This window comes from Numida meleagris, chromosome 3, assembly GCF_002078875.1.
Source record: "Numida meleagris isolate 19003 breed g44 Domestic line chromosome 3, NumMel1.0, whole genome shotgun sequence".
Classification (NCBI taxonomy): Eukaryota; Metazoa; Chordata; class Aves; order Galliformes; family Numididae; genus Numida; species Numida meleagris.
The window spans coordinates 34,768,176-34,792,272 of record NC_034411.1 but is presented as its reverse complement, the minus strand read 5'-3'; the positions used below and the strand labels follow the sequence as shown (position 1 = coordinate 34,792,272).

The following is a 24,097-nucleotide window of genomic DNA, read 5'->3' as shown; positions in this document are numbered from 1 at the left end:
AGGGAATCTTCTCATTCTGGATGTGGCAGGTACCGTGCTCGTAATAGCCTAATCAAGTTGGAACATTTTGGTCTGTCTGCTTCTTCTGCTTCTCTGTGGCTGTGTCCATAAGCCTGCAACATGTTGTTACAGAGCAGCTAAGTTATCACAGAGCAACTTAGGGGTCACAGAGTGCTTTTTCGTCTCTTCCCCACAGAAACAAGTGCAGTTCAATCTGAGCAAAGGATGCACATCTATGCAGTATGCACATATGCATCCATGCCTTCAGTCCCTGAGAACTGCAAGGCTGTGGCATGCAACAGATTTTTATTACATTACATACTCTCGGCATGGCAGCAAAAATGACAAAATTCAGGAGAGTTCCATTACCAATACATCAGAAATGCCTTCCATCTATCAGGCATCCTCTGTGGAATCCATATTAACTGGAACTCTGAAGATACAGGCACCGTTCGGGGGGAGACCATTTGCTCCCTTCCCCGGTTACCCTTCAGTTACTTTCAGTAGTGTGATTTTCATGTTTTGTTTTGGAACTAGATGGTGATGCTTGTATTCAGTGCCGGATAGTACACTTTCCAAGGCAGTAAGTGGATATAAGAGCAAGCTAATTCCTGAAAACTTTTCATTTTCTTCAATAGTCTGCTGAAAGAAACTTTTGGAATCCGTCGTTTCCCTTTCATGGCCGTTTCTTTAAAAAAAAATAGAAAAGCAGTGGCAGGCTGCCAAGTCATGGAGCCACATAAATATCCCAGGGCTAAGCCAAGCTGCTGCTGAAGTAATAGTAGCAGGCTGTGCCTGAGGAATGTCCGGGAGCTGCCAGCGTCTTTGCTGTCTGTCCGCCTCCCGTTCCCAGCACACGGCCTCCACGCCTGGCTCCACCACCAGCAGGTCACAGGTTTTCCTCAGCTCCTCAACACCTGGCAGGCCTGAGTGCCACGTTACTGACACCCACTTCACCTCACTGCTTCGGAGAACATGGCTGCTGTGGCAGCCACGTATTGCAGTGAGCCCTTTGGCTCCAGCACTGGAATCCTGCCTCATGCTCCTCTGAGATCTTCCCCTTCCCTGTGAACAGGCAATTTCCTGCAAAGACCGTTCCTGAAAGAATGCCTTCTGGAGCCCAAATGCATTTTGTAACGTTTAACTGTTATGGTCTTTGATATGTAAGTACTAAAACAGTTTTTATTGCTCTATTGTAGCCTCTTCCTCTGAGGTCTCCCAGAGCAAAAAGAGAAAATACACAAGACATTTAACTTGTACAAGTTATTTCTGTCTAATATTTATTTTTTAGATGCTCAACTTACTATTTAACAATTTAATGTATACAAATTACTGTTGCTATTTATTATTATTATTACAGGATAGCTGCTTATACAAGAGTGTACAACAGAGGCTGGAAACCATATGGCAGCCCTGCTATATAGATAGTGCTTACTATGGATGCCAAGTTGAATACGGGCAGTGTTCTCGTTGCAAACTGGGCATTCCACAGGCTGGGCTATGTCAGGAAGCAGGTGGCCAACAAATCAAGGGGCTGCATCAAAAGAGGAGGGGGCCAGCAGGGTGAGAGAGATCACTGTCCCCCTCTACTCTGCCCTTGTAAGGCCTCATCTGGAGTACTGCATTCAGGTCTGGGGCCCCAGCACAAGAAAGACATAGAGCTATTAGAGTGGGTCCAGAGGCCATGAAGATGATGAGAGGGTCTGTCTCTCCTACAGAGACAGACTGAAGGAGCTGGGCTTCTTCAGTCTGGAGAAGAGAAGGCCCTGAGGAGACCTCACTGTGGCATTCCAGTACTTGAAGGGAGCTTATAAACAGGAGGAGGACCAACCTTTTACATGGTCTGATAAGTGATAGGACAAGGCGGAATGGCTTGAAGCTAAAAGAGGGGAGATTCAGCTTAGATATTAGGAAGAAACTGTTTACTCAGAGGGTGATGAGGCACCAGCACTGCTGCCCAGAGAAGCAATGAGTGCCCCATCCCTGGAGACGCTCAAGGCCGGGTTGGATGGGGCCCTGGGCAGCCTGAGCTGGTGGGTGGCAGCCCTGCCTATGGCAACGGGTTGGGGCTGGGTGGGCTTTGAGATCCATTCCAAGCCATTCTGTGATTCTATGATTATCCCCCAGTGCATGATGCTGTGTGGAATACTGCTGTCCAATTTTGGTTCTCCTGATCAATGAGGTTGTTGAAAATGTGGAGGGTACTGGAAGAAAGGTGGAAGAAGATGGATTAGTCTGAGGAGGAGCAGACTGTGGAGTGATCTAATAACTGCCCAGAATTATCTGCAGGGCAGCCAGACCCCTCTTGGTAGTGGCAGATGATGTAGCAGGGGCTTCAGGCCAGGCAATAGGACAAACTTTTTACTAAGAGCGTAGCACAGGATAGGGATGGGTTGCCTAGGCAGGTTGTGTGATCTCTGTCCTTGCAGATTTTCAAGATTCAGCTAGATGAAGCCCCATCTGCCCCAACTGAGTACTGCTGCCTGTGCAGCTTCAACAGAAGGATGGGCAGCATCTCCAAAGGGCTCTTATGAACATTTCTGCAACTCAGAGACTGAGAACCCACAAAGCCTAAGGCAGTGCAGGGGACTGCTCACCCAAAGAATGACCAGTTCGGTTTCAGAGAATTAAATCCCCGGAGCTCCCAGGCCATGCTGGAGGCCCCAGGGCCCTGGGGTGCTAACAGCAGCTGCGACCACACAGCAGAACAGACAAGAGTGTACAGTGCAGATCAGGCTTTGGGTATGTAGCTCCGCCACTCACACCCTGCACGTGCTGCTGCGTGTGGCCCCACCTCTGCTAGCTCAATGATTTCCCACTGTGGCTTCTTTCTCAGCATGATGTGAACAAACTGCAAGTCCTTCAGAAAGAAATACTGCAAGTACTACTTCTCCCACTCCTCTTTTACTGCCTTCTTACCACAAAGGCAAAAGTCCTTTTATAACACAAGAGCTTATCTTATCAACTTTGCTCACCAGCCCCACAAAGCTGAAAGTTCAGCAGGGCCCAAATGCAGGTCCAGCCTATGCCATAGGTGACATGCATGCAGGCTGGAAAAAAAAGAGAACTAAATCTTCCTGTGTCCCCCACCTTGTAAACAATTACTGGTACTTCACGCACATGATTACACCTAAGGACTTCTTTCAGGGAGTTCTTGGTATTGCTGAACCCTCTTGTTTTAAACTTTCCTCAAGCACTGCATCGTTTCAGAACTAGCACTCCACACTGCTCCCTCCAAGCACACATCTTTCCCCATCCAGGGCAAGTTTTTGTTAGAACTTAGGGGACAACTTTGTAAGCGAAGAGCTGTAGAAGAGTTAGTGTAGGCTAATATAACATAAACTAAGGCCACATGCAGACCAGAAAAGACATAGCTGCTTTTATATGCCATGTCAGTGGCCATGGGTGTCCCAGTGAGCGGCTGTCTGATCCCAGCTATGGAAGAGGTAACTCTGGGAGCAAGGAGTGCCCTTCCAGACCCGTGCGCTACCCAGGAAGTGATCCACCATCACTGTTCGGTGTAAAGTGCATCTTCCCTGGACTGCCATGTCATAACATTTTTCTATGTGTGAAAATAGTTTCGATTTCAGTAACTTAGCACCGAAGTGATTCTGCACATCAAAGACTGTCTAATGAAACAGGAAACGGAACAAAAACCTGCTCTAAGGTAGCTCGTGTGCAAGGACCGAGAGCATCCAGCATGAATGACTGCATTACATGTTTCCTCCACTTGCCTTTGTTTGTTCCCTCTTGAAGTTTACAATGTGCCAGCATTTAGCAACTATTTTTTTAAGCTGCTTCTGAGTTTATGCAGCAGATCACTCACTGCTGAAACTTCCTGCCACTCCCAGCACTGGCAGAAAGGCAAATGAAGGCGGGAGTCACATACCGTCTGATGCTGGCCAGGCCCTGCTTCCATGGCTGCCTCCTGCAGCTGCCAGCAGGGAGGCTGCTGTGCCGAGCAGGCTGCTGGCACCTCCATCACTGAGCAAAGGGAGAGAAGCTGCACACAAGCATGGCACTGCCAGCCAGGCAAAGGAAGGGACTGTCCTGCTCTGCTCTGTGCAGCCTCACCTCCAGCATTGGGTGCAGGTTTGGATGCAACAACATAAGAAGGACGTAAAACTATGAGAGAGTGTCCCAAGGAGGGCTGCAAAGATGAAAGGTCCGTAGGGCAAGGTGTGTGAGGAACGGCTGAGGGCAGAGGAGCTGAGGGGAGGCCTCATGGCAGCTGCAGCTTCTCACAGGGAGCGGAGGGGCAGCGCTGAGCTCTGCTCTCTGTGACAGCGACAGGGCCCGAGAGGATGGCATGGAGCTGTGTCAGGGGAGGGGCAGCTGGGGGTTAGGAACAGGTTCTGCACCAGAGGGTGGTGGGCATGGAACAGGCTGTCCAGGGCATTGGGCACAGCCCCAGGCTGCTGGATTTTAAGACACATTTGGACAATGTTCTCAGTTATATGGTCTGAGTTTTGGGTTGTCCCATGTGGCGTCAGGAGCTGGACTCACTCTATGATCCTTATAGGTCCCTTCAACTTTGGAATATTCTATGAAACTGTGATTCTATGACAACTCATCTTTGTTACAAGAGGCCTCCTTCCCCCTCCACCTCAGTGCAGTCATTCTGACCAAGACTAGGTGAGCTTTGCATGACAAGGGGCACTGCTCTAACTTCACCACAATTTTTTTTTTTTAACACTTGAATTGCAAAGCTGCTCTTCTAAATCACCACTCCCCTTGCAGCCTTATGTCCGTCCCTACCCTTGGCATCATATCAGGGCCAAAGCAGTGCAAGCTGCAGCGTCGTGGTGTGTGTGCACTTTTTTGCTTGCAAGTCTCACATGGCTGTGGAACATCTGTGGAAGACCTTCAGTACCTCCATCTGTAACTCAGCTGGACAGCTCAGGGCTCACCCTGCAGCTGCACTTTCACAAAGCGTTGGCCTAGTTTTCTAAAGGGTCATGGAGAAGGATTAATCAGCTGTTTCTGTTAAAAACATAGTGTCATAGAAGGATGTTTAAAAAACTAGCAGCTTATGCCACCAATACTTTTTTTAACCTCAGTGGCATGGACTGCACGCAGCGTTGCCAGAATACTGGTTTAGTCAATTTCACCATTTGAAAAATGGGGCAGTGCTGAGAGAAAAGGGCAATTTTAGAACATTTTAGCCCATCAGAAACCATTCTGCCATAGGCACTAGGCATATAGGCTCCATCACATGGAGACCTCACTGCCCAGTACTCCCCAGGCAGCCCAACACATGAGCAGGGCGGGCTCCCAACAGCAGGGCCTGGCTCTCATAAGGAGCTCCTGAGAGTAAGCTGGAATCCGACATCCCACAGTTAAGGGCCCATCCTCAGTTACCTGAGAATACTTCAGTGCCAGGCTTGAGGTACTCATGGAGCCCCACGCCTATAGTAGGGTGTAAAGGGAGTGCCTGTGTTACCCTATGTATCCTACTGACTGCTGTGAGCAGAGGCTCAAAGACAACACAAGTATTTGTTGGTTTTCCTTTCAGAATGGAAGCTTTTTGCCGAGCTCTCCAGCACAGACCTGCCTTCAGCATGGCCTCATACACATGGCTCCACAGCACAGCAGCCAGTGGCCACAGCGAGATGTGAGCAGGCCCCAGGCCCCACTGCAGGACACAGGCAGAAGCACAGCCCTGCTGCTGCCATGGAGCTAGGGCCCATGCACTCCAGGTTCGGGCTGCATTACACAGACCCCACGCTGCCACCACCCTCCTGCCATGGTGTTGTATGCCACAAGCATGTGCTACGCCCCTGCCAGCACCACAGCTGCTGGAACACAGGCACCTCTCCTCCTGTAAACAAGTCCTTATAAGCTGTGAAGTTACTCAATACAACAGATGGTTCAGCCCTCCCATGCCGACAAGATACAGCTGTGCTTTCCTTGCACTGATGCTAGTAAGTTACCAGACTTTTTCAGGGAAATAAGTGGAAATTTAAGTTTTTTTGTAAGAGTAGTGATGTTCTAGGTAAACAAAAATTATCTTCACATCAAAATAAATCTCCCTTTTAAGAATAACCACTGCTAAGATAAACTGAAGGAAGTTTTCCCTCGTGGATGAACCCAGGCTGAACAAAGCCTTATGCAAATGAAGGCCTGCCCTGCCATGAACAGGGCAAATATTTAAGACTCATGTATCACATTTCTGAACTAAATGTACCTCGACGGTACTTAATGGTGGAAGCTTTACGTTTCTGTACCTGAAAACATAGGGAGCAGTTAGTGCTGAGTACCTTAAAGCAGCATTCCTCATTTAGGAGTATTTTCAGCTGAAATGTACTCCTGCTTCCAATTGTAAGCCACTTAAAGCCCTTCCTCTCCATTGTGGCATTAACACCGTATGTTGAACAGAGAACAAAACAGCCCAGACTTTTGCATTAAAATACAAACTTTACAAGCACATAGTAAGTGTAGGCTCTTATATTTCAGTTTAAGACTATATAATTTTATAGAGTACCAAAATAAGCAAAGGATCAGCACTCCATACAAAGTGTTAGGTTCTTAAGAGGAAGGTAGAAGGGAGATGGAATTTAATTACACTAAGATTTTCTTTGCAAATCTAAAGAAAATTCCATTTCAGCAAAAACAGTTGGGTTTGTATTTCCCGTATTTCTAGTTCATTAAATAATGTTTCTTTAAAGACAACTTACATTGTTCTTGTTCAAAGTAAAGGGATGATTTAAAGCAGTATTAACAAGGAGGTGGTGCTATTAGTTTTTAATGTCAATATGCAATGTCATCTGCTATAAAGGCTAGAAGAGCAACACAACTTTATCGTTACTTTCAAGGACTATTAGAAATTGACTAACATTTGAGGAAAGCTTCAAGCACACTACACTGCCTCTAGGTCTACGCTGCTGCTGGTAAGCCTCTGCAGTCTGTACACTGCCAATAGGAACTCGGCACACAAATTCCAACTCCCAGCTGCTGGCAGCAATGTTTTCACATGTACAACTGTCAGGCCAACAGTTACGTTTCTTCCCTGCCTCACGGCATTAAGATGCAGAAAGTTATTAGCTAACATTATCACTACAGTTTTACAAAAGCGAAGTCTGAACAAAACAGCAGTTAAAGCGCTCTGTGTAACTCCAGGATTAATTCTGTGACAAGTCTCCTTCCCTATTTCCTGCGGTTTCCTCCCCTACTCCTTCCCTAGTTTCTATTTTACAATAAATAGATTAAGTGGATTTACATGATGCAAGTGAAACTCAAAAGACTTTTGCCCTACACATGTAACCATGTTAAACTGTGAGATCATACACGTGATACACCTCTAACAGAGCAACCACTGGTTTAGATTATTAAAGAAACTTTTTAAAGAAACACAAGTATTTCAGCATGTACATAGTAATGAGTTCAGAACTGTCCAACATCGTCACTTCATACATTCTCTTCCTCTTTATAGCCTTAAAGGGATTTTAGACCTTGATGGCAACAATCCCAAAACAAAGAGTAAAATGAATTTATTTTATTGCAAACAAACGTCTAGAGTTAAATTTCTCCACCCACTTTCTTTAAGGAGAAAAGGAATCAGCAGGCTAGGGAGATACACCCATTTGAGAATCGACATGATTAAAAATTAGATATAAAATGGGTGACTCACAGTTTCATTAGCTTACAAAATGGTGGAGTAACTACTACAAGCACACTAGGTATACAGTATTTTGTGGGGAAGTTATACAGACACACAGCTAACTTCATATAGATCCCATTAGACAACTGGATTTACAACAAGTTTTGTTTAATAAGAAATGGGCAAAGCCAGCTTCTTTTCAGAATCAAAATGCAGAACAAATGGAAAAGAAATTATGGTGGTGTACCTTCACAAGTTTGAGCCTCCACAAGTAATGCAACCAAGTTTTACAACTTTAAGAGCTCCCACACACACTCCACCTTCACTATTTAGCTCCAGGTTTCCTCTTCACCCCCATCTTATTGAGTTCCAAATGTTACAAAAAAAGTCCTAGTTTATTGCCAGAAACTTTTACCTCCCCCTTCCCTCCTCCCCACCCAAAAGCTTTATAGAGAGGATGGAGTGTAACAGGGAGCTTTACATTATATTCATGAGGGCTACGAAGGAGCCTCCACACGAATCTGGTTGCTCACATTTTGATCGTATTGTGACATGACTCACGACTGTTTCTTAGAAATTGGGGTAAATGGGGAAAAAAGGAGAAAATTCTTTAATAAAAAGACACCAGGTACAAAGCAACGTTTTACTTTTGTTGTGGTAAAAAAAAAAGTCACATTTTACAGATAAAATGTAGAACCCTGAAATACTGACACATTCTCTTATCGTGCACAATGCTGAGGTTCTCTTACGAATCACTTTAAAACTGCAATTAAAAATGTACAAAAAAAAGAAAAGAAAAAAATCAACCCACAAAGCTTCTAAAAAAGGAACCCGCAGGCACTTCCTCTTGTGGAATGTTTAAAAAGTTAGCCTACTAAAGAAAACAGTCGACTTCTTGTGAAGGTTTGGGAGAAATATGTATCAGTTCATTTATTTGGGTATTCAATAATATCCTTGGTGATAATGCTGACTCCATGGCTTCTGACCCCAGAATTGCTGCAATAAATGGATAAATAGTTAATGTGTTATCACATAATACACCTCTTACAAAAAGAGTCTTTAAACAGATACCTAACTTCTCCAGGAACTTAAGATTAAAGTCCTCTCAAACAGCAGCAAATTCCAAAACCACCGGAGGCGGTTAAATTCACTTCACGGTAGTAATACAGAGCCAAATACTTCATACCATTAAGACTGATAAGCCATAGCTGATACTTTATATATAAAGCCAGATTAAGCTTTGCAGAGAAAACTATTTATATTATCACTTGGTATTAAAAGATTCTGCTATCCAGCTTTGATTACACATTTACTTCCAAGCATTCTGAAATACTCCATGGTCAAATTAAGAGGAAAAAGTTTACTTATTACTACTTACACCCTGCTGCCACTGGTTGTAGCCCTGAGATTGGTTTTTGTAGCCACGATTATTCCCCCTTCCTCTGAAGTTCTGCAAGAGGACAACAGTTTTGAGCTACTTCATCCGTGCAGACTTTTCAGAAATATGGCAACACCGATCCTACTGTCACCAAAACATCACATGCTATATCTAATCTTTCAAATACCAGCTATCAGGTCTGGGCTAAGACATAAAAGTGTAATACCGAAAGCCCACTCCAAGCAACTGTTTCTTAAAACTCGGCTGTTTAGTTCTGGTGGCTTTAGCCCAGGCTCAGACTACTGTTGCCAGTGGTCTGCAAAGCTGGCTAATCCAGTTTTGACTCACCCCATTTCCAGCTACTAAACTCCACTAGGACAACTAAAAATACTAGAGCTTGCCTATTTTTAGTTAGGAAAGACTGTAGTTGCTACAAGGATGTTATCTGATCGGACAAAAGGATATGGGTCATACAACTTAAAATAGAAGAGTTAGGTCACAAAACTTTAAATAAAAGCTATGGTAGAGTCCTTGATACTGGTAGATAAAATACTGCATTTCCCATTTGTATTAGACAAACCTGAGCCATGTTTATTAGCTTGGGCTCCATCTGCTGGCTCTTCAGTAGTCAAAATTATGTTTTCAAGTACTTCCACTGATACTGCATCAGTTTAAGACTGAGGCTAGCGTGTCTTTGATAGTTTGATACAAGATGTCAAAACAAAGACTCTCGCTGGAGCTATTTTCAGAAAATTCTCTAAATGCTTCTTGCTTTTCCTTCAACAAAGAAACACTCTGACCTTAAGGTCAAACAATGGTTACTGATATTGCAGGTCAGAGGGCATGGGGGAATGAAACAAGTTGTTATGCACATTGAATTTACAGGAATACTTTCATCTGTACAGCCGCTCTTATACAGACTTTTGCAACACCTTGTGCAGTATCAAACACAGCGCCCAGCTCTAGTTAAACACAAGAGTGCTGGACTATACACCAAACTTCAGCATGAACTGAAGAAGGCAACTCTACCGCCTGTCACAGAATCTTAGAACTATGAACTGCTACAATGGAACAGAAACCCTAAAAATCTGCAGCTTTACAGGACTAAGCATCTTACTAGGAAACCACTGCATCAGTGTTAGCTCTTCTTACAGCTCTAGGCACATAACTTAGCTAGAAAGTTGTATCTTTTGCTATGGAATTAAGCGTACCAAGCTTGCCACTATCTACAGCTAACAAGTCTTTCAACAGCAGAACACTATCGAGAGCGCTGCATATCAACTAGGAACTCTCCCATCAAAAGCATTACCTGGTTGTAGTTTCCCCTGTTGGGCATTCCACCTCTGTTATAGTTTCCTCTGTTTGAGTAGCCACCTCTGCTAGGAAAGACAGGGCCACGAGGATAAGGATAGCCAATGGCACCACTGCTGCCGCCGCCACCGCCACCTCCTCCACCACCACGCTGAGGCATATTGCCTCCCCTCCTGTTGTATCCACCTCGATTGCCTGGGACTGCAGAGAAAAGTTTGCTTGATTCAAGTAATTGTTAGGCCTTAGTATTTCTTACATAGTTACAGTTCAAAATACAGAGTCTTTATGAAGGTGAACAAAACGAGATGCCAAAATTCACTGAAAAAGTTTCAATACGAAGATTTTAAATTACCATTTTTCCATGATGGCCAAGTGATGTAAGGATACAAAATAGCCTCTTAATATGGTCTTCTACACAAAGAAGCACTCAATCTATAGCAAGAACTTAAACTACGCCTCAAACTACGCGAGCAGCATAATCCAGGATTTTTTGTGATCCTCAGTTTTAAGAAGTCAGAAAATTAGCTTTGCACTTAAGGTCAGGCTATTAAAAACTTACTGGAACAGAAATCAACGTTACTCTCACATAACGGTTGCTATTCAAGTAGGACAAGCTCTTCTTTTTCTTATTTTTGCAAAGCAACTGTTATCTCCAAAATTTAAACACTTATTTTTAGGCTCACCTCCCCCTCTGAAGTTGCCACGCATGTTGAATCCTCCACGCCCCCTCTGCCCTCTATTAAATTGATTTTTATTGCTCTTCTTGTTTTTCTTTGAGCCAGTGTTCTGTTTCTTTTCTGGCGGAAGGGATTTCTTACTTTCTTCTTTATATTGTTCCAAGAGTTTCTGAGCTTCTTCTTTTTGCAACTCTACATAGATTATTTCATCAAAACATTCTGCTACTTCTGGCAGTGTGAAGTTCCCTATAATTGCAAAAACACTGAGTATTCAGCATCTCCATTGAGCTACAATTCAAGCTGTATTTAACCACCTTTCTCTCATTCTTCCTCCCACCCCCAACATTCTCTCAGCATAGGGACAAAATTACGTAATTTGAGCAGTAAAGAAAGGTAAGAGTGACAAAAGAAATAAAAGGGTCTCCATGGAGTTGCCAGTACTGTTCCAAACCTTGAAAGCATTCTGCCTATGTTTTTTTCTTTTATAAGCTTCCACTCAGAACATCAGTTTCTGCCAAATATGTCACTTAAATAGGGCACTTTATGCCAAGACAGCTTTGTGCATCTGCATGAAGCATATCAGCATAAATGAGTAGTGTTAAGGACTGCAGCAGAGGGAACACAATATAGTGTTGTCCTACAAGTTACAATAGTCTTCCAGTTTCGTTTAAGTACAACTCTTTAAGATAACGTGAATTTTTAGATTTCAGGTTTACTTAATCCTTTAAGCAGATATTCAGCATCCTAAAACACAGTATAGGATTATGTTCCATGCCTTTCATTTTGAGAACTGCATGCTCTGGAAGATCTTTTCCCTCCACCTCTGCCTTCTTTTGTGTTCTTTGCTTGTAGTCTTCATCTTTTGGGCAAACAACAACTGCTTTGCGCTGGAAGCCTGCAAACAGGCACATTTTTCTCCTCTGCGCAGCTGCAGACACATTTGTCTGAAAAAAATGCAGTAACTTACTACACGTAGCTGTCATTGTAAGAGTTAAGGAAGTCAACTTATGGTGTATAGACTTCACCTCTACAAGAGCTTGCATTGAAGTTTACAAATAACTGGACATAAAGAAGCTGCATAATGCAAAGTTACGAACGAGCTCATATCAAAGTGTTACACTATTCCTCCCACATCCCACAGAAGTTCAGAAAAGCATCTGTAGTAGCATCTCAACTTTGTGCATTAAGTCAGTAAGCGAAACGACTGCTATTAAAATATAACTTTAATCCCATTTAATTACTGCATTACAGCCTATAACAAAATTCCTTAACAATTTTTTACTGAAGCTTCTACCTGATCCAAAATGAAATTCCGCTTCTTACGAGCTGCGATCTCAATGAATTTTCCAAGACACTGTGGAGCTCGCTGCAACAGTGTGTTAAGTTTCCCAGTGTCTGCCATCTGCCGCTTAAAACCTGCAACCTATAGAAATTTGAGTTAAAGCAGACCCAGTACATACAATTGATATTTTGCTTTGATGAATTTATTTTCAACTGGCTTCAGGGATTTCAGTTCAAGGCCACAAAGTTCTGACTCAATTTCTTCATAAACAAAGAATCTATGTGAATTGATACAGCTGAATCTAAGGTACGCTCACTGTATTATTGATTCAAAGCTGCATTTTCTGTCCTGAAGACGGTGACACACAAATGGGTAAACATCAATTACTTATCGATACTTATTACAAAAGGAACTTCAGAATCCGGCGGTGTTGTGCATGAGAAGTAGTTCAGCACGATAAAATCCTTAACGGTCACATTCAGTCAAATAATCACTACGTGTTTCTTAGATTACTCAGGTTGAAGGGAATTCCCTGGCAGCCAAAGACCTTGGATTTACAGCAAGTCTTTAAAAGATCAACTTACCATCATTTTGTCCATAATAGTATTTGTCCCGAGAATGTTGTATTTCCCAGGATTTGCTGCTGCATGTTTAGTTACCCATGTAGTCTTGCCAGCTCCAGGCAATCCAATCATCATCACCACCTATTATGACACATTCCATATTTGAGACAGTAGTTCAGATTTTCTTTAAGCAGCAACTTGCCTAGCAAACCTAATGGAAATCTAGTATGGAGTCATAAGCTACTCAGTACTAAAGTCACCAAACAAAAAGGTGAATTTTCCATAAGAACTTAAAATCCAACCCTTCTGTTCATCTCTGCCTCAAAGACTTTTGAGATAGAAAACTTACCTCACAATCTTTCTTTTGCTCAGGTCCCTTTGGTCCTCGGACCCTATCTTCCAGGGGGACCTTCTGGATGAAGGTATACTCTTCAGGTACAGGAAAGTAAGGTTCATCCTTCTGACCAAAGTTGAACTCAACTGCACAGTTATGGCAGAGAACGTGCGGGAAGAGAGGGCGCCCATCAAGAACTTCCTTACTGATTTTGAATGCAACACCAAGCTCTTGTCCGTTCTTGGAATACGAGAGTTCCACTTCATCACCATCAAAATTCTGTTTTACAGACAAAGCATTAGTTTGTGTCAAAACACTCACATTCCATTGTTAACATGCATTAATAATTACACTACACTAGCTGTATTTATTTAGCTTCTATAATGTCGTTATATCACGATGTAAATCCTTAAATTGAGAGACAGTCTTTAAATGTCAATGATCTTAAGACGCGATTATTTCTTTTGAAGCCTCGGAAAACAAGAAAAACACTGACAGCAACCACTGCTGATTATAAATGCTACTTCTACCTCCTCAGTACGTTAAACAATTTGTCTTGCTCCAAGATTTTCCGGATTTGGTCTACTGCTTCTCACATCAAAGCAGCCTGAAAATTAAAGGATGTTTTTTTCTCAAGAGAGTATTTAAGAGAAAACTTACAGCAAAACATCCAATCACATCATTTTCATCAAACTTCTCACCAAAGTCTTCAGTCTCACAATTGCATGTCTTTATTCCTTTTAGAGAATATCCATAAGAAAATTCTTCTTCACCTGAAGAAGAAATTTAAACTTATTAAAAATACGTATTTTCATCTAGCTGTTCAGAAACACAATCACTTTACAATTACTTAAGTCAACTGCTGTTCAGAATGTTTTCATTGATGCCAAAACAAGCTATCACCCCCAAAATACCTACAGCTGTTTCTTGCATTTAAGAATTCAATACTCTCATTTAAAATTGAACAGCAGTGTTTCCCTCACGCTAGTCTTAAAAGCTTTATGCTACTGGTTCCAGATTCTTGGTGACAAAAAGCTGAACTGCTAGCTAAGGACACGAGTAAGTATTTTTAAACTCTGAAGACCTGTTTGTGCATCAGTATACCTGTAATGCAGTTAGTCAGAAAGGCGTTTCTGAATTAAGTCTCCAGTAGCACTTACCCCTCCCCATTTTAAAGGGAGTTTAGCAGACATTCAGCCTATGCGACAGCTGAGGATGAAGCTGCAAGGAACAAGCTAACAGCAAATGTCAAACACAAGAACTCAGATGGTATTTAAGTACTAGAAAGTTGCTGATATCAGAACGTCCCTATTCATACACATATTCCACAGACATATCTCATCAGTAGCTATTAGTTAAAAATACTATAATTATCTGTCCCCATTTATCTACTGAATTTGTTTGTTGTTCTACCTACTTTTAGAACTAAGATTTCTAGCCCCCCCCACACCAAGAGAATGGTGATGCAGTTATCTACAAATTTTTCTTCCCTGAGTAAGCCTTATAACATAAATAATAAAAGTCACCTTGCTATTTATGACACTACACATAAGGAAGAAATCCTTAGAAACCGTCAAGTTTTAAGGAATGTTTTCCACAACCCACATGGAAAGAATTAATCCTCAAATCACATACTCCTAAAAATCCTGAATGATTAACCTTGTTTGGTCCCAGTAATCAGTTCCCACAATGTTCAGTGAATAATTCAAGACCCCTTTTCAAAACACATGGACTACCATCACTAAGCTTTACAGCCATCTTTCTCTTAGCCAGACAGAAAAACTTCTACCACACAAACAATACGTCACACAGTATGAAATAAATATTTGAGGTCTTACCAAGCAACATTCCACTTGTATTCAGCGACCAGCCAACTCGCACCTCATGTATATCAATGTCTTTTGTGTACAGGTGTTTAACAGGAATCTTTTCTGTAACCTATTTTTAAATTATTCATTAAAAGTTATGCCGTGTTTTTTAAGACTCCAAAAGGAAAAAAACAACGGTAACATCCAGAACCTTTATTCTCTGGTTACATCTTTACAAGTCTGAATAACAATTTTTTGCTTAAACACAAGACTTAAGCATGTCTGTGAAATCACAAAGCAGTCACTAATGTTCAAATCTCTTGACTGATAGAGATCCAAGATATCATATACCTATGCAGCACTTAATCATAGCACTCTCTTGGTAGCCAAAAACCTCAACCCTCTTGACACTATATTAAAATTACAGCCTACGAGGAATATATCTCTATCAATTAAAAACTCTGCTACAACTTTGGGATTAACAGCAAATTACTTTGCCCATAAAGCGTGGTATTAGACAAAAATACAGTTCTAGGCAGACCTGGGGAAATACTAGACCCATCCTTTTTCTAAAGAAAGCAGAGTTCCTGGGCAAATTGCCAACTATCAAACAATATAACCAGATTCAAAAATCCCACCCAAGAGCACTGCAAGCTGTAGGCAACCAGCTGTTCTAATTGCTTTGTATAAAATTTCACCAAATTGAAGTGTGGAAAAAAAATTGTATGGCCATCATACAACCAGTTTCCACAAATATTTGAGTCACCTGACCAAGGAAAAGTTTAAAAAGTAACAGGACAATAAATACTATGTTTCATGTTATTGTCCTCCCAAAGTTACAGTCACCAACTAACGGGATCACTAGATTTGGAAATACAGGGAGGACAGAATAAGTGCATATCCACACACGATAAGCAAATAAGGCTTTAATGCTGCTAAAAATAAAAATATTTGACTTTGTGACTCCTGATTTTCTTCCCACACAAGTGGGAGGAATCTGTTTATTGTAAGGCTGATAGCTCTTTTTTCCATTCCAACCCCGTAGGGGAACTCCCGCATTCTAAATTCAAGAGCTCAGCTAGATACTCACATTTGTTGTGTACACAAGGCCAAGTCATTCAGGTTGGAAGGGACCTCTGGAGGTCAGCTACCCAACTCCCTGAGTATTTTGTTTTTGTTGTTATTTTGGGTAAATCCAACCTTTTTGTAATCTCCATGAAGTACACACAAACAAGCTCCTGACTATTATTCTAATTCCTTACATTTTGGTGCATGAAGTGCCAAGTAAAATTCTTGGCTCAAAACTACAACAGGAAGTTATATGCTGATGTCAAATGCAACTTTTTAAAATTAAGTTCTTAAAAAGAGGAAGGAATTTCGCAAATTAAGACATCTTTCATTGAGAACCATTTTTCAGCCTTATTACAGAATGCTTTCTTTAAGCTCCCAAGATGTTTCCACCTAAAATAGTTGCAAATAAGTAAAAACAAGACTGAAATAAAGAGAAGTATAAACAGTGTAATACTTAGCTACCCAAAACAGCCTCCCACAAAAACTAAAGTCTTACCTTCATCTCAAAGCAGACTTTGCCTTTAGAAACTCCATAGGAAGCTCTCCCCCCAGCCCAAAGGAAAGCAAAGCTTTCCATGGTCAGTGAGGAAGCACTAAACCGGTCTCTTGAGATTTTAAAATGCAGGTCACAGTTATCTGTTAACAGAAATCATTGCTTACTTCATTAAAAAAAAAAACAAAAACCAAACAACAAAAACCAACAACGCACAACTTTCCAACTGCATGCATTAGAAGTGATTTCAGTTGTCCAAGGTGATTTTACAACAAACAGCTGCCATTTGGCAAATGCTAACCATCTTCTTTCAGGAACAGAACTGAATACATGCTGAAAACCTGAGGAAAATGTAACTAACAACGAATATGATCTGCAAGGTGCCACCTTCCACTATTAAGTTCCCTGTTTTTTTTTTCCTAATCTACATGAACACTTGACTTCCATCTCACCTATTTCAACCTTTTTGTCAATTATCTGATGCAGGATATCTGAAATATCCACGATGCTCTTTGAGCTACTTGCTAGATGCCTTTTTGTAAAGCCTTATCCCTCATGCCCAAAAGCAGTAAGTGCAAACATGGGTATTTTTGTTTAAGTACTGAAAGTAGAACCATCTTCAGCAGATATACAGTCCTTCAGCAAGTCCAATTAGATTAAGCCAATAAAATAAAGTCAGTTAAGTGCAGATAAGCACATAGCACATGATAAGCGAGCTCACTGTGTAAAAAAAAAACAACAAAAAACACAAAACAACCATGATCTGCAGTATGAACTCAACTATCATTGTAAGAGAACCCTAGGAACCTTAAATGGAACAACTGTTATAGAGACATCTTCAGGGCTGCAGCACTGTAATGTTTCAAATTTATTTTCCAGTAGCTTTCAAAATGACAATGAAAAGTGGAAAGGTGAGATGCAGGATATGGCACTTGAATTCCCCAGAGTAAGGAATCCACAGAAGAAACTCGGAACCTATTTGACAGTTACTGGAAAGGTGTAAAGTTGGCAACCAGAGTACCTTCCACCCTAGAATAAAGCCTGCATGTTGCCCAAGCACACTAAATTGCCCTGTCCTAGTGGTAATTCTCCAGCACAAGACTTTGTTTGCACAAAGCCATCTGCAGCTACAGTTATGACTTCAGTATTCCCATTAATACTTGCAATTGTTGCAGTCAGGAAAACCAAACAAAAGTGATACGCAGAATAAATAAGTGTAAGTTACTTTTAAAGCAACACATGAGGAAAGAATTTCTAGTCACAACGCTCTTCTAAGACACAAGTTTAAAAAAAAAAAAAAGCACTTAAGAACATTAAACCTCTTATATGTCCGGATTGTCACAGTTGAGAAAGAGAGTCAAGTTGTTACACAATTTACTCATTAAAGCTGTGATTGATTTGGTGCTCCCAACAGCCTGCTGACACTTCCAGTTACAGTTTGTCTGGCAAGAGAACTTCCTACTAGATACAATAATTGCAAGTAGTCAGTTACTGGGAGAGTTAAGGGCTCCCATGAAGATGGCTACTCACCAAGTTAGCAGCTAGAAGATAATGGCATATTCAGCAATATACGTGGCTGTAAACTAATGCCTCCTTCCATTTCAAAACATTTCTCAGGAAGAGAAAACCTGAAACTACTAGCAAATATGCCAAATGAAGCCAAAACTTAAGGTCTCTTTTCATGGCATTTTAAGAATCCAACAAGTTAATGCATTACCTGAAGTTTTTAATTCTGCAGTAACTTATACTTACCCTCAAGAACACAAGTTTTTACCCTGGTCAAGGTATATCACAGTAGTACTTACACAAACCACCTGCACACCACCTCCAATTCTCAAGATTACACGAATGGGTCAATTTTTTTTTTCCAGAAGACTTAAGCTGATTATTAAATTTATCAGAAAGCAGCAAAAGAAACCCCAAACTAGCTGATACACAAATAAGACTTCAGCGAGTTACACAGGAAACTCACTCCACACACTTTACTACCATAACTATCTACTATTAGTACTTCAAGTGAGAAGTTGATGTGCTACATTATCAATTTCTCAAGTTGTTTCAAGCATCATCTACATGCACTGAACACTCAGCTCTTCCATAGGCAAGACTAGTATTTCAGTTAAGATTCCTTCAGCAGATTGTACGATAGTATGCCACAGACTTCCTGGTAAAAATTTAGCTGAATATTGCTAATATGAAGACCCATACACCCTTTTGTACCCTAAAAAGGAAGGAAGAAACATTTCTAGGTTGCTTGGTAATGTAAGTCACCAAACATTTTACCTCACATTTCTGAAAACTGAGATTTCTAAGATTAAAGACAGTACCGTATCTTTGCATACCAAAGGAAAGCACGGGTACTCACAGGTATCAAGACACACCACTGTGTCATCAAAGTGTTCATCTTCTTCTTCAACGGGTGGTTGAGGGGACTTGGCCCTAAGAAAAAGGAAAAAAAAAAAAAAAAAAAGCAAAGACTGAAGCCAGGCATACTTGCAGTGCAAGAGGAAACATTTTTTAGAGTAAGCCCATCTTACCTCTCCTCATTCATAAAATGGTGCCCAGCATCGAAAGCTTATTTACCTGCTGTACTTATTTTCTTCAATGTATTCAAAATATCCACGGCCATGGTCTTCACGCGGTCTCTTGACACCCCTCTTTTTCTCACCGGGTTTTTGTTCTGTTTTGCCATCTCCTGGAATAGAATTAATCATTTCAACACCACCAAGGAACTCTTTAGTTGGAAATAAAACGTAATAACGACGCTTCCATCTTCGGAAACCACAAGAACACCGATGGCAAAACAATAGCAGCCCACGGAAAAACCCCCTTTTTTGCTATAATAATCGTAACATCATTTCAAGTTTTCACTAGGGACTCAAAACCCATCTGCTAAACCATCCCGAACCGCGACGGACGCGACTACCGATGCACCGCGAGGCCGAGCGAAAGCCCGGCCCGCTCCCGAGCGCTGCGCAGAGCAGCGGACACAAAGCAGCGCGGCGCCGCCCGGCCCGCACCCCGCCGCCTCCAGGCCGCTCGCAGGGGCACGGCGCGCCGAGCACGACGGCGCCGCCTCTCGGCCGCCGTGCGCGGCGGGAGCTCCGCGCGGGGCGGCCCGGACGCCTGCGGGGCAGGGATTCCGCCTCCGCCCGCCTCCATTGTACCAAGCCTTCCCAGCGCCATCCCGCGGAGCCTCGACCGGAAGTGACGTCACGCCGCCCAGCGCTCCTCAGCACAATACAGCGCGCCCCAGCGGCCCCTCGGCGCCCGCCCCTCCCCCCGCCGGTCCCTTCCCCGCGCCCGCCCCTCCTTCCCCCGCCCCGCGCACGGCCCCGCTCCCCAGACCCCCGCCCCCCGCGGGGCGCCGGGCCCGGCGCGGCCTCGAGGGGACCACGCGGCGCAGAGCGGGGGCGGTGGAAGCCCCCCCGACCCCGCCTCGCCCTCTCCCTCGGGGGGGGCGCCCACTCGCGCCCCGGAAACCGCCCTGCCGCCCGTTGCCCCGCTCCTCGCGGCGGGGGGGGATTAACGGCTCCCTCCCCCCTTCCCGCCGCGCACACTCACCCCCGGCCGCCTGGGCCCCGGGGCGGCCTCCGCCGCCGCCGCCTTCCGCTTTCTTCTGCTGCTGCTGCTGCTTGGCGGGGCCACCCGGGCCGGCGGAGGCAGCCGCCGCGGGCCCCGAGGCGCCGGCAGCGCTCTTGCCCGGGGCCTCCTTGGTAGCGGCGCGCGGCGCGAGGAGCGGCGGGGGCTGCTGCTGCTGCTGGGGCGGCTGCTGGGCCTGGGGCGGCTGCTCCCCGTGCCCGTTGGCGTCCCCAGCCGCGGCCTCCTCCTCGTCGGCCAACTCGTCCTCCCCCTCCTGGAAGCCCTGGTCGTCTCCGTTCTCGTCCTCCTCCTCCTCCTCTTCCTCCTCCTCGCCGCCCGCCTCCTCTTCCATCGGGCCGCCCCCGGCCCCCGCCCGCTCGCCGTTCTCTTCGCCCAGCTCCATGGCGTCGCCATCGGCGGCCTCCAGCCCTTCCTCGTCGTCGTCCTCCGCCGCCGAAGCTGCGGCCTGGTCGAGGCCTCCCCCCTGGCGGAGCTGCGCGGCGCCGCCGCCGCTCTCGGCCGCCTCCCCCTCCATGCTGCCGTTGCCAGGCTCAGCCGCGCTGCTGGCGGGCCCCCCCCCGCCGGCCTCCTGGTCCAGCGCGGCCTGGAGCCGCTCCATCAGGTCGGCCTTGAGGCCCTTGTCGGAGAGGCGCCGCTTTTTCAACTCCTCCTTCAGCTCCGACACCTTCAGCTTCTTCACGTTGACGGGCGAGCAGCTCATGGCGGCGGCGGCTCGATCCCTGGGCGGCGCGCGGGCGGCTCTGGGCTCGGGCGGGCGGCGGCGGCGGCTCTGAGTCGAGGCCCCGGCGGGAGGCGGTGGGCGGGTGGCGCGGCTGGTTCGTGCGGCTGCGGCAGCTGCAGAGCGGACCCGCCTGGCGCCAAATCCTTTCACCGAGCTCGCGAGGGAGACGCGCCTCGCGGGGCCGAGCACGCAGCACTGCCCGCCCCGCCCCCGCGCACGTAGTCCCTCCTCCCCCCCCCCGCTACCGTAACGGCCGCCCGCGCGCGCCCATACCGTAAATACCCGTCCGAACGCGGCGCGCCTCGCGGCCCCCGCCGCCCTGAGGCGCGTGGCGGCTCCGCCGGGCCCGGCCGAGCCCGGACTCGCGGCGCTGCCGGGGGACTAGCGCCCCTCGCCCCGCTCTGCGCCCGTAGTTGCGCCATGTTGGGCAGGATGCAGCGGAAAGCGGCCGCACGCGCGGCTCGGGCCCGGCCCCGGTGCACCGCGCTGCCGCCTTAACCCGACCGGGCTGCAGGGCCTGCTTCGGGGCGGGTTGAAGGCCCCAGCCCGGCTAGAGGCGCCCTGCGCCTGCCCGCAGGCCGCCACACGGTAGTGCTGCCCGCTCCCCTCGCGCTCAGGCCTCGTCTAACAGCTCGCCGCATCGAGGGTTCGACAGCAAAGATTGCGCCTCGAAATGCTGCCCACAACGTGCCGAAAAGTTACATAAGGACAGAAATAGAGCCAGGCATCCATCCCTCTACGGGCTGCAGCAGTAAGAGGCACACATTGACCTGATCTTTAGATGATGCTTTCAGCAAGCCACAGGGCCAACAAAGGCACTTCAAGTGCATCAGCTCTCCCGCACACAACAAGCACCAGTCTGGAGCTCAGCACAGAGCCGATCAGATAACGAGCTGCAGCTAAACAACTTACATGTTCCCATCTTCCCCTCTGTGTATCACTACTTGGGTCTCTCCTCAGCCACCAAGTTGTACAGTGGGAATTTAATAATTCATTAACATACACAATTTGACCAAAAGTTACTTAAAACAACAATCACCACCACCACACTAGAGAAAGCTACAGATGAATAGAAAGGCAGCACCAATGTGCAATTCTGCTTCCTTAGAGAGGCTGGAGAAAAAGCTAGTTTTCACTTGCATTAAAAAAAAGTTCACAAAGGGGCAAAGCAAACAACTAAAAGTAGTAGGAAGAAGTCCTACTGAAGGCATGCAGGTGCCTTGTACAGGTACAGGTCACATGGCCTTCTGAACCAGAACACATGTTTACTTGCAGCCAGCAAAAGGGAGATGAGGAAGTCTCTCCGTTCTAACTGTAGAAGGAAAGTGCTCTCAAAACACACACGCAGAGCTCTGTTCTCAGTCAGGCTGGATTGATTGCTTTTGGAGGAAACATGACTCACTCTGCAAGGTTAGCTCAACCCAACTACACAAAGTCTTGTTGGAACAGAGACAGGAAGAGTTGCCTCATGCAATATGTCCAGATTATAAGTTTTCCCTAGTATGAATGCAAGATAGAATCTACTATCTCACTCTGCTAGGATAGAGTCTTTCAAGCAGGAGTAGAAAAGGATAGCGTGCATGAATACCAGAAAGATCGGTGCACAATCAAGCTAAACAGATGTAAATCATTACCTTTGTTCCTTTCTTCACAAAAGGGCTATCTAAACCTGCCTGAGGTACTACTACTATAGACTATTCTGCCAAGGCAGGAACAAAAATAAACAGTCTACCTGGTTACTGTTGCAAGATAATGTATTACTGAAACTTTCAGAATACAGAAAGCTGCATTAAATTTAGATGTCATCTGTCTGTCCAACATCCGTGTTTATTTTTCAAACTTTGAATGCAAAAAATATTTAAGAACATACATTGCCAAGTCTTTATGGCTTATTTTATCTTTATCTCAGAGCCTTATGTTGAAACCTTGATCTGGCCCAGCCCTTGTCACATGTTGAGCGATGTTTCTAGAAAACCTCCGCGGGAATGGTCTAAAAATCCCTCTCACCACAGCAAACTTTATGGCTTGGCAGATTCTTTTAAGCTAGTTTTAGATCCTTGAAAAACACCTTAAAGTAGTGCATTGCACACATTCACAGCACCTGTTAAAAAACAGCCTTATTCAAAATCAGAATTGCAGCCCTCACATGTAATCCCATTCCTAAACAATGTCATGTCTGCCTACTTCAGTAACATGCTCATACAGCTTTATACTCCTGTTACCATGGAGAAACAAAACAGCTAACAGCTTTGTGGCACATCAAGAGGTAACTTACCCTAAAGCATTCAAACCTGTACATAAAGGTTCAAGTATAGAAACTAAAAATAATACCAGCCTGAAAAGAGGTGTTTTTGTTGTTTCTAAAGCTAACTCTTTATTAAACCACAAACAAGGCTGAACTTTTTTTAATGTAGATTAATCCATACAATAGTAGTAAAGGTACTATCTAATGACAATTACACTGTCAAACAGTGATCCGAGTGTAGCAGTACCATGTTTTCTGACTAGAGTATGCTGCTACCCATCATTATAAAAGTAAGAAATTTCAGCTGATATTTCAGATGCCAGGTGATTTAGTTGTGGTAAGAAGAGCAAAGTATAAAGCTAAGTACATAAAGTACACAAAACTGAAAAAGATGTGTAACCTTATGACTACCTCTCAATCTAAAATACAAATTAAATTTTTTGCTCTTTAAATATTTGTCTTACACATCTGCCTCCAGATTACCTCTAAGATATCCCTAGAACTCGGAAGGGACATCTGGGCTAAAAAGTTTGCCTCTTCCTTATCCATACTTCAGAGGACTAAAAAAAGTTAAGAGGTTACAATCTCCTCATTATTGGACCCTCTCTTATTTCAGAGAGTAGATCCTTTAACTCAGCATTTTCCAGACATTCACATACCACCTACATCAAAAAAATAGTTTTTGATAATGCAAATTCCTGAAACAAAGTTCTAGGGGAAAGCACTGCTATTTATAAGATAGTGATAGCCATATGAAAAGTGCAATATTAATGCTCATAACCACAAATATTCCCCCATTAGAACTGCCCTTTCTTTGGTCTCAAAATACACGAAAACAAATTCTTCCTTTAAGAGAAAAATGACATTCGCCTATAAATAGCAGATGCAATTCCTTGCACTTTATTTATTTATTATAAAACATTTTCTTTATAATTGTGTTACCTCCTAAGTTTGGAGGGTTAGAAGGTTTTTTTCTCCAAATAATTTTCCCCCTCTCAAGTTCAGTTTGAG

General features: G+C 44.3%; 1 protein-coding gene across 1 annotated transcript; it reads right to left on the bottom strand.

Moving 5' to 3' along the window:
- HNRNPU (heterogeneous nuclear ribonucleoprotein U) lies at positions 7,302-21,032 on the bottom strand. The gene is made up of 14 exons (XM_021390743.1): positions 20,082-21,032; positions 19,101-19,212; positions 18,883-18,956; positions 16,521-16,660; positions 14,984-15,083; positions 13,806-13,918; positions 13,161-13,424; positions 12,833-12,952; positions 12,261-12,389; positions 11,742-11,910; positions 10,973-11,212; positions 10,288-10,490; positions 8,979-9,050; positions 7,302-8,596 (listed from the first exon to the last, which is right to left on the bottom strand). The coding sequence occupies exons 1-14, from the start codon at positions 20,818-20,820 to the stop codon at positions 8,543-8,545; spliced, it is 2,529 nt and encodes an 842-aa protein (XP_021246418.1). The 5' UTR covers positions 20,821-21,032; the 3' UTR covers positions 7,302-8,542.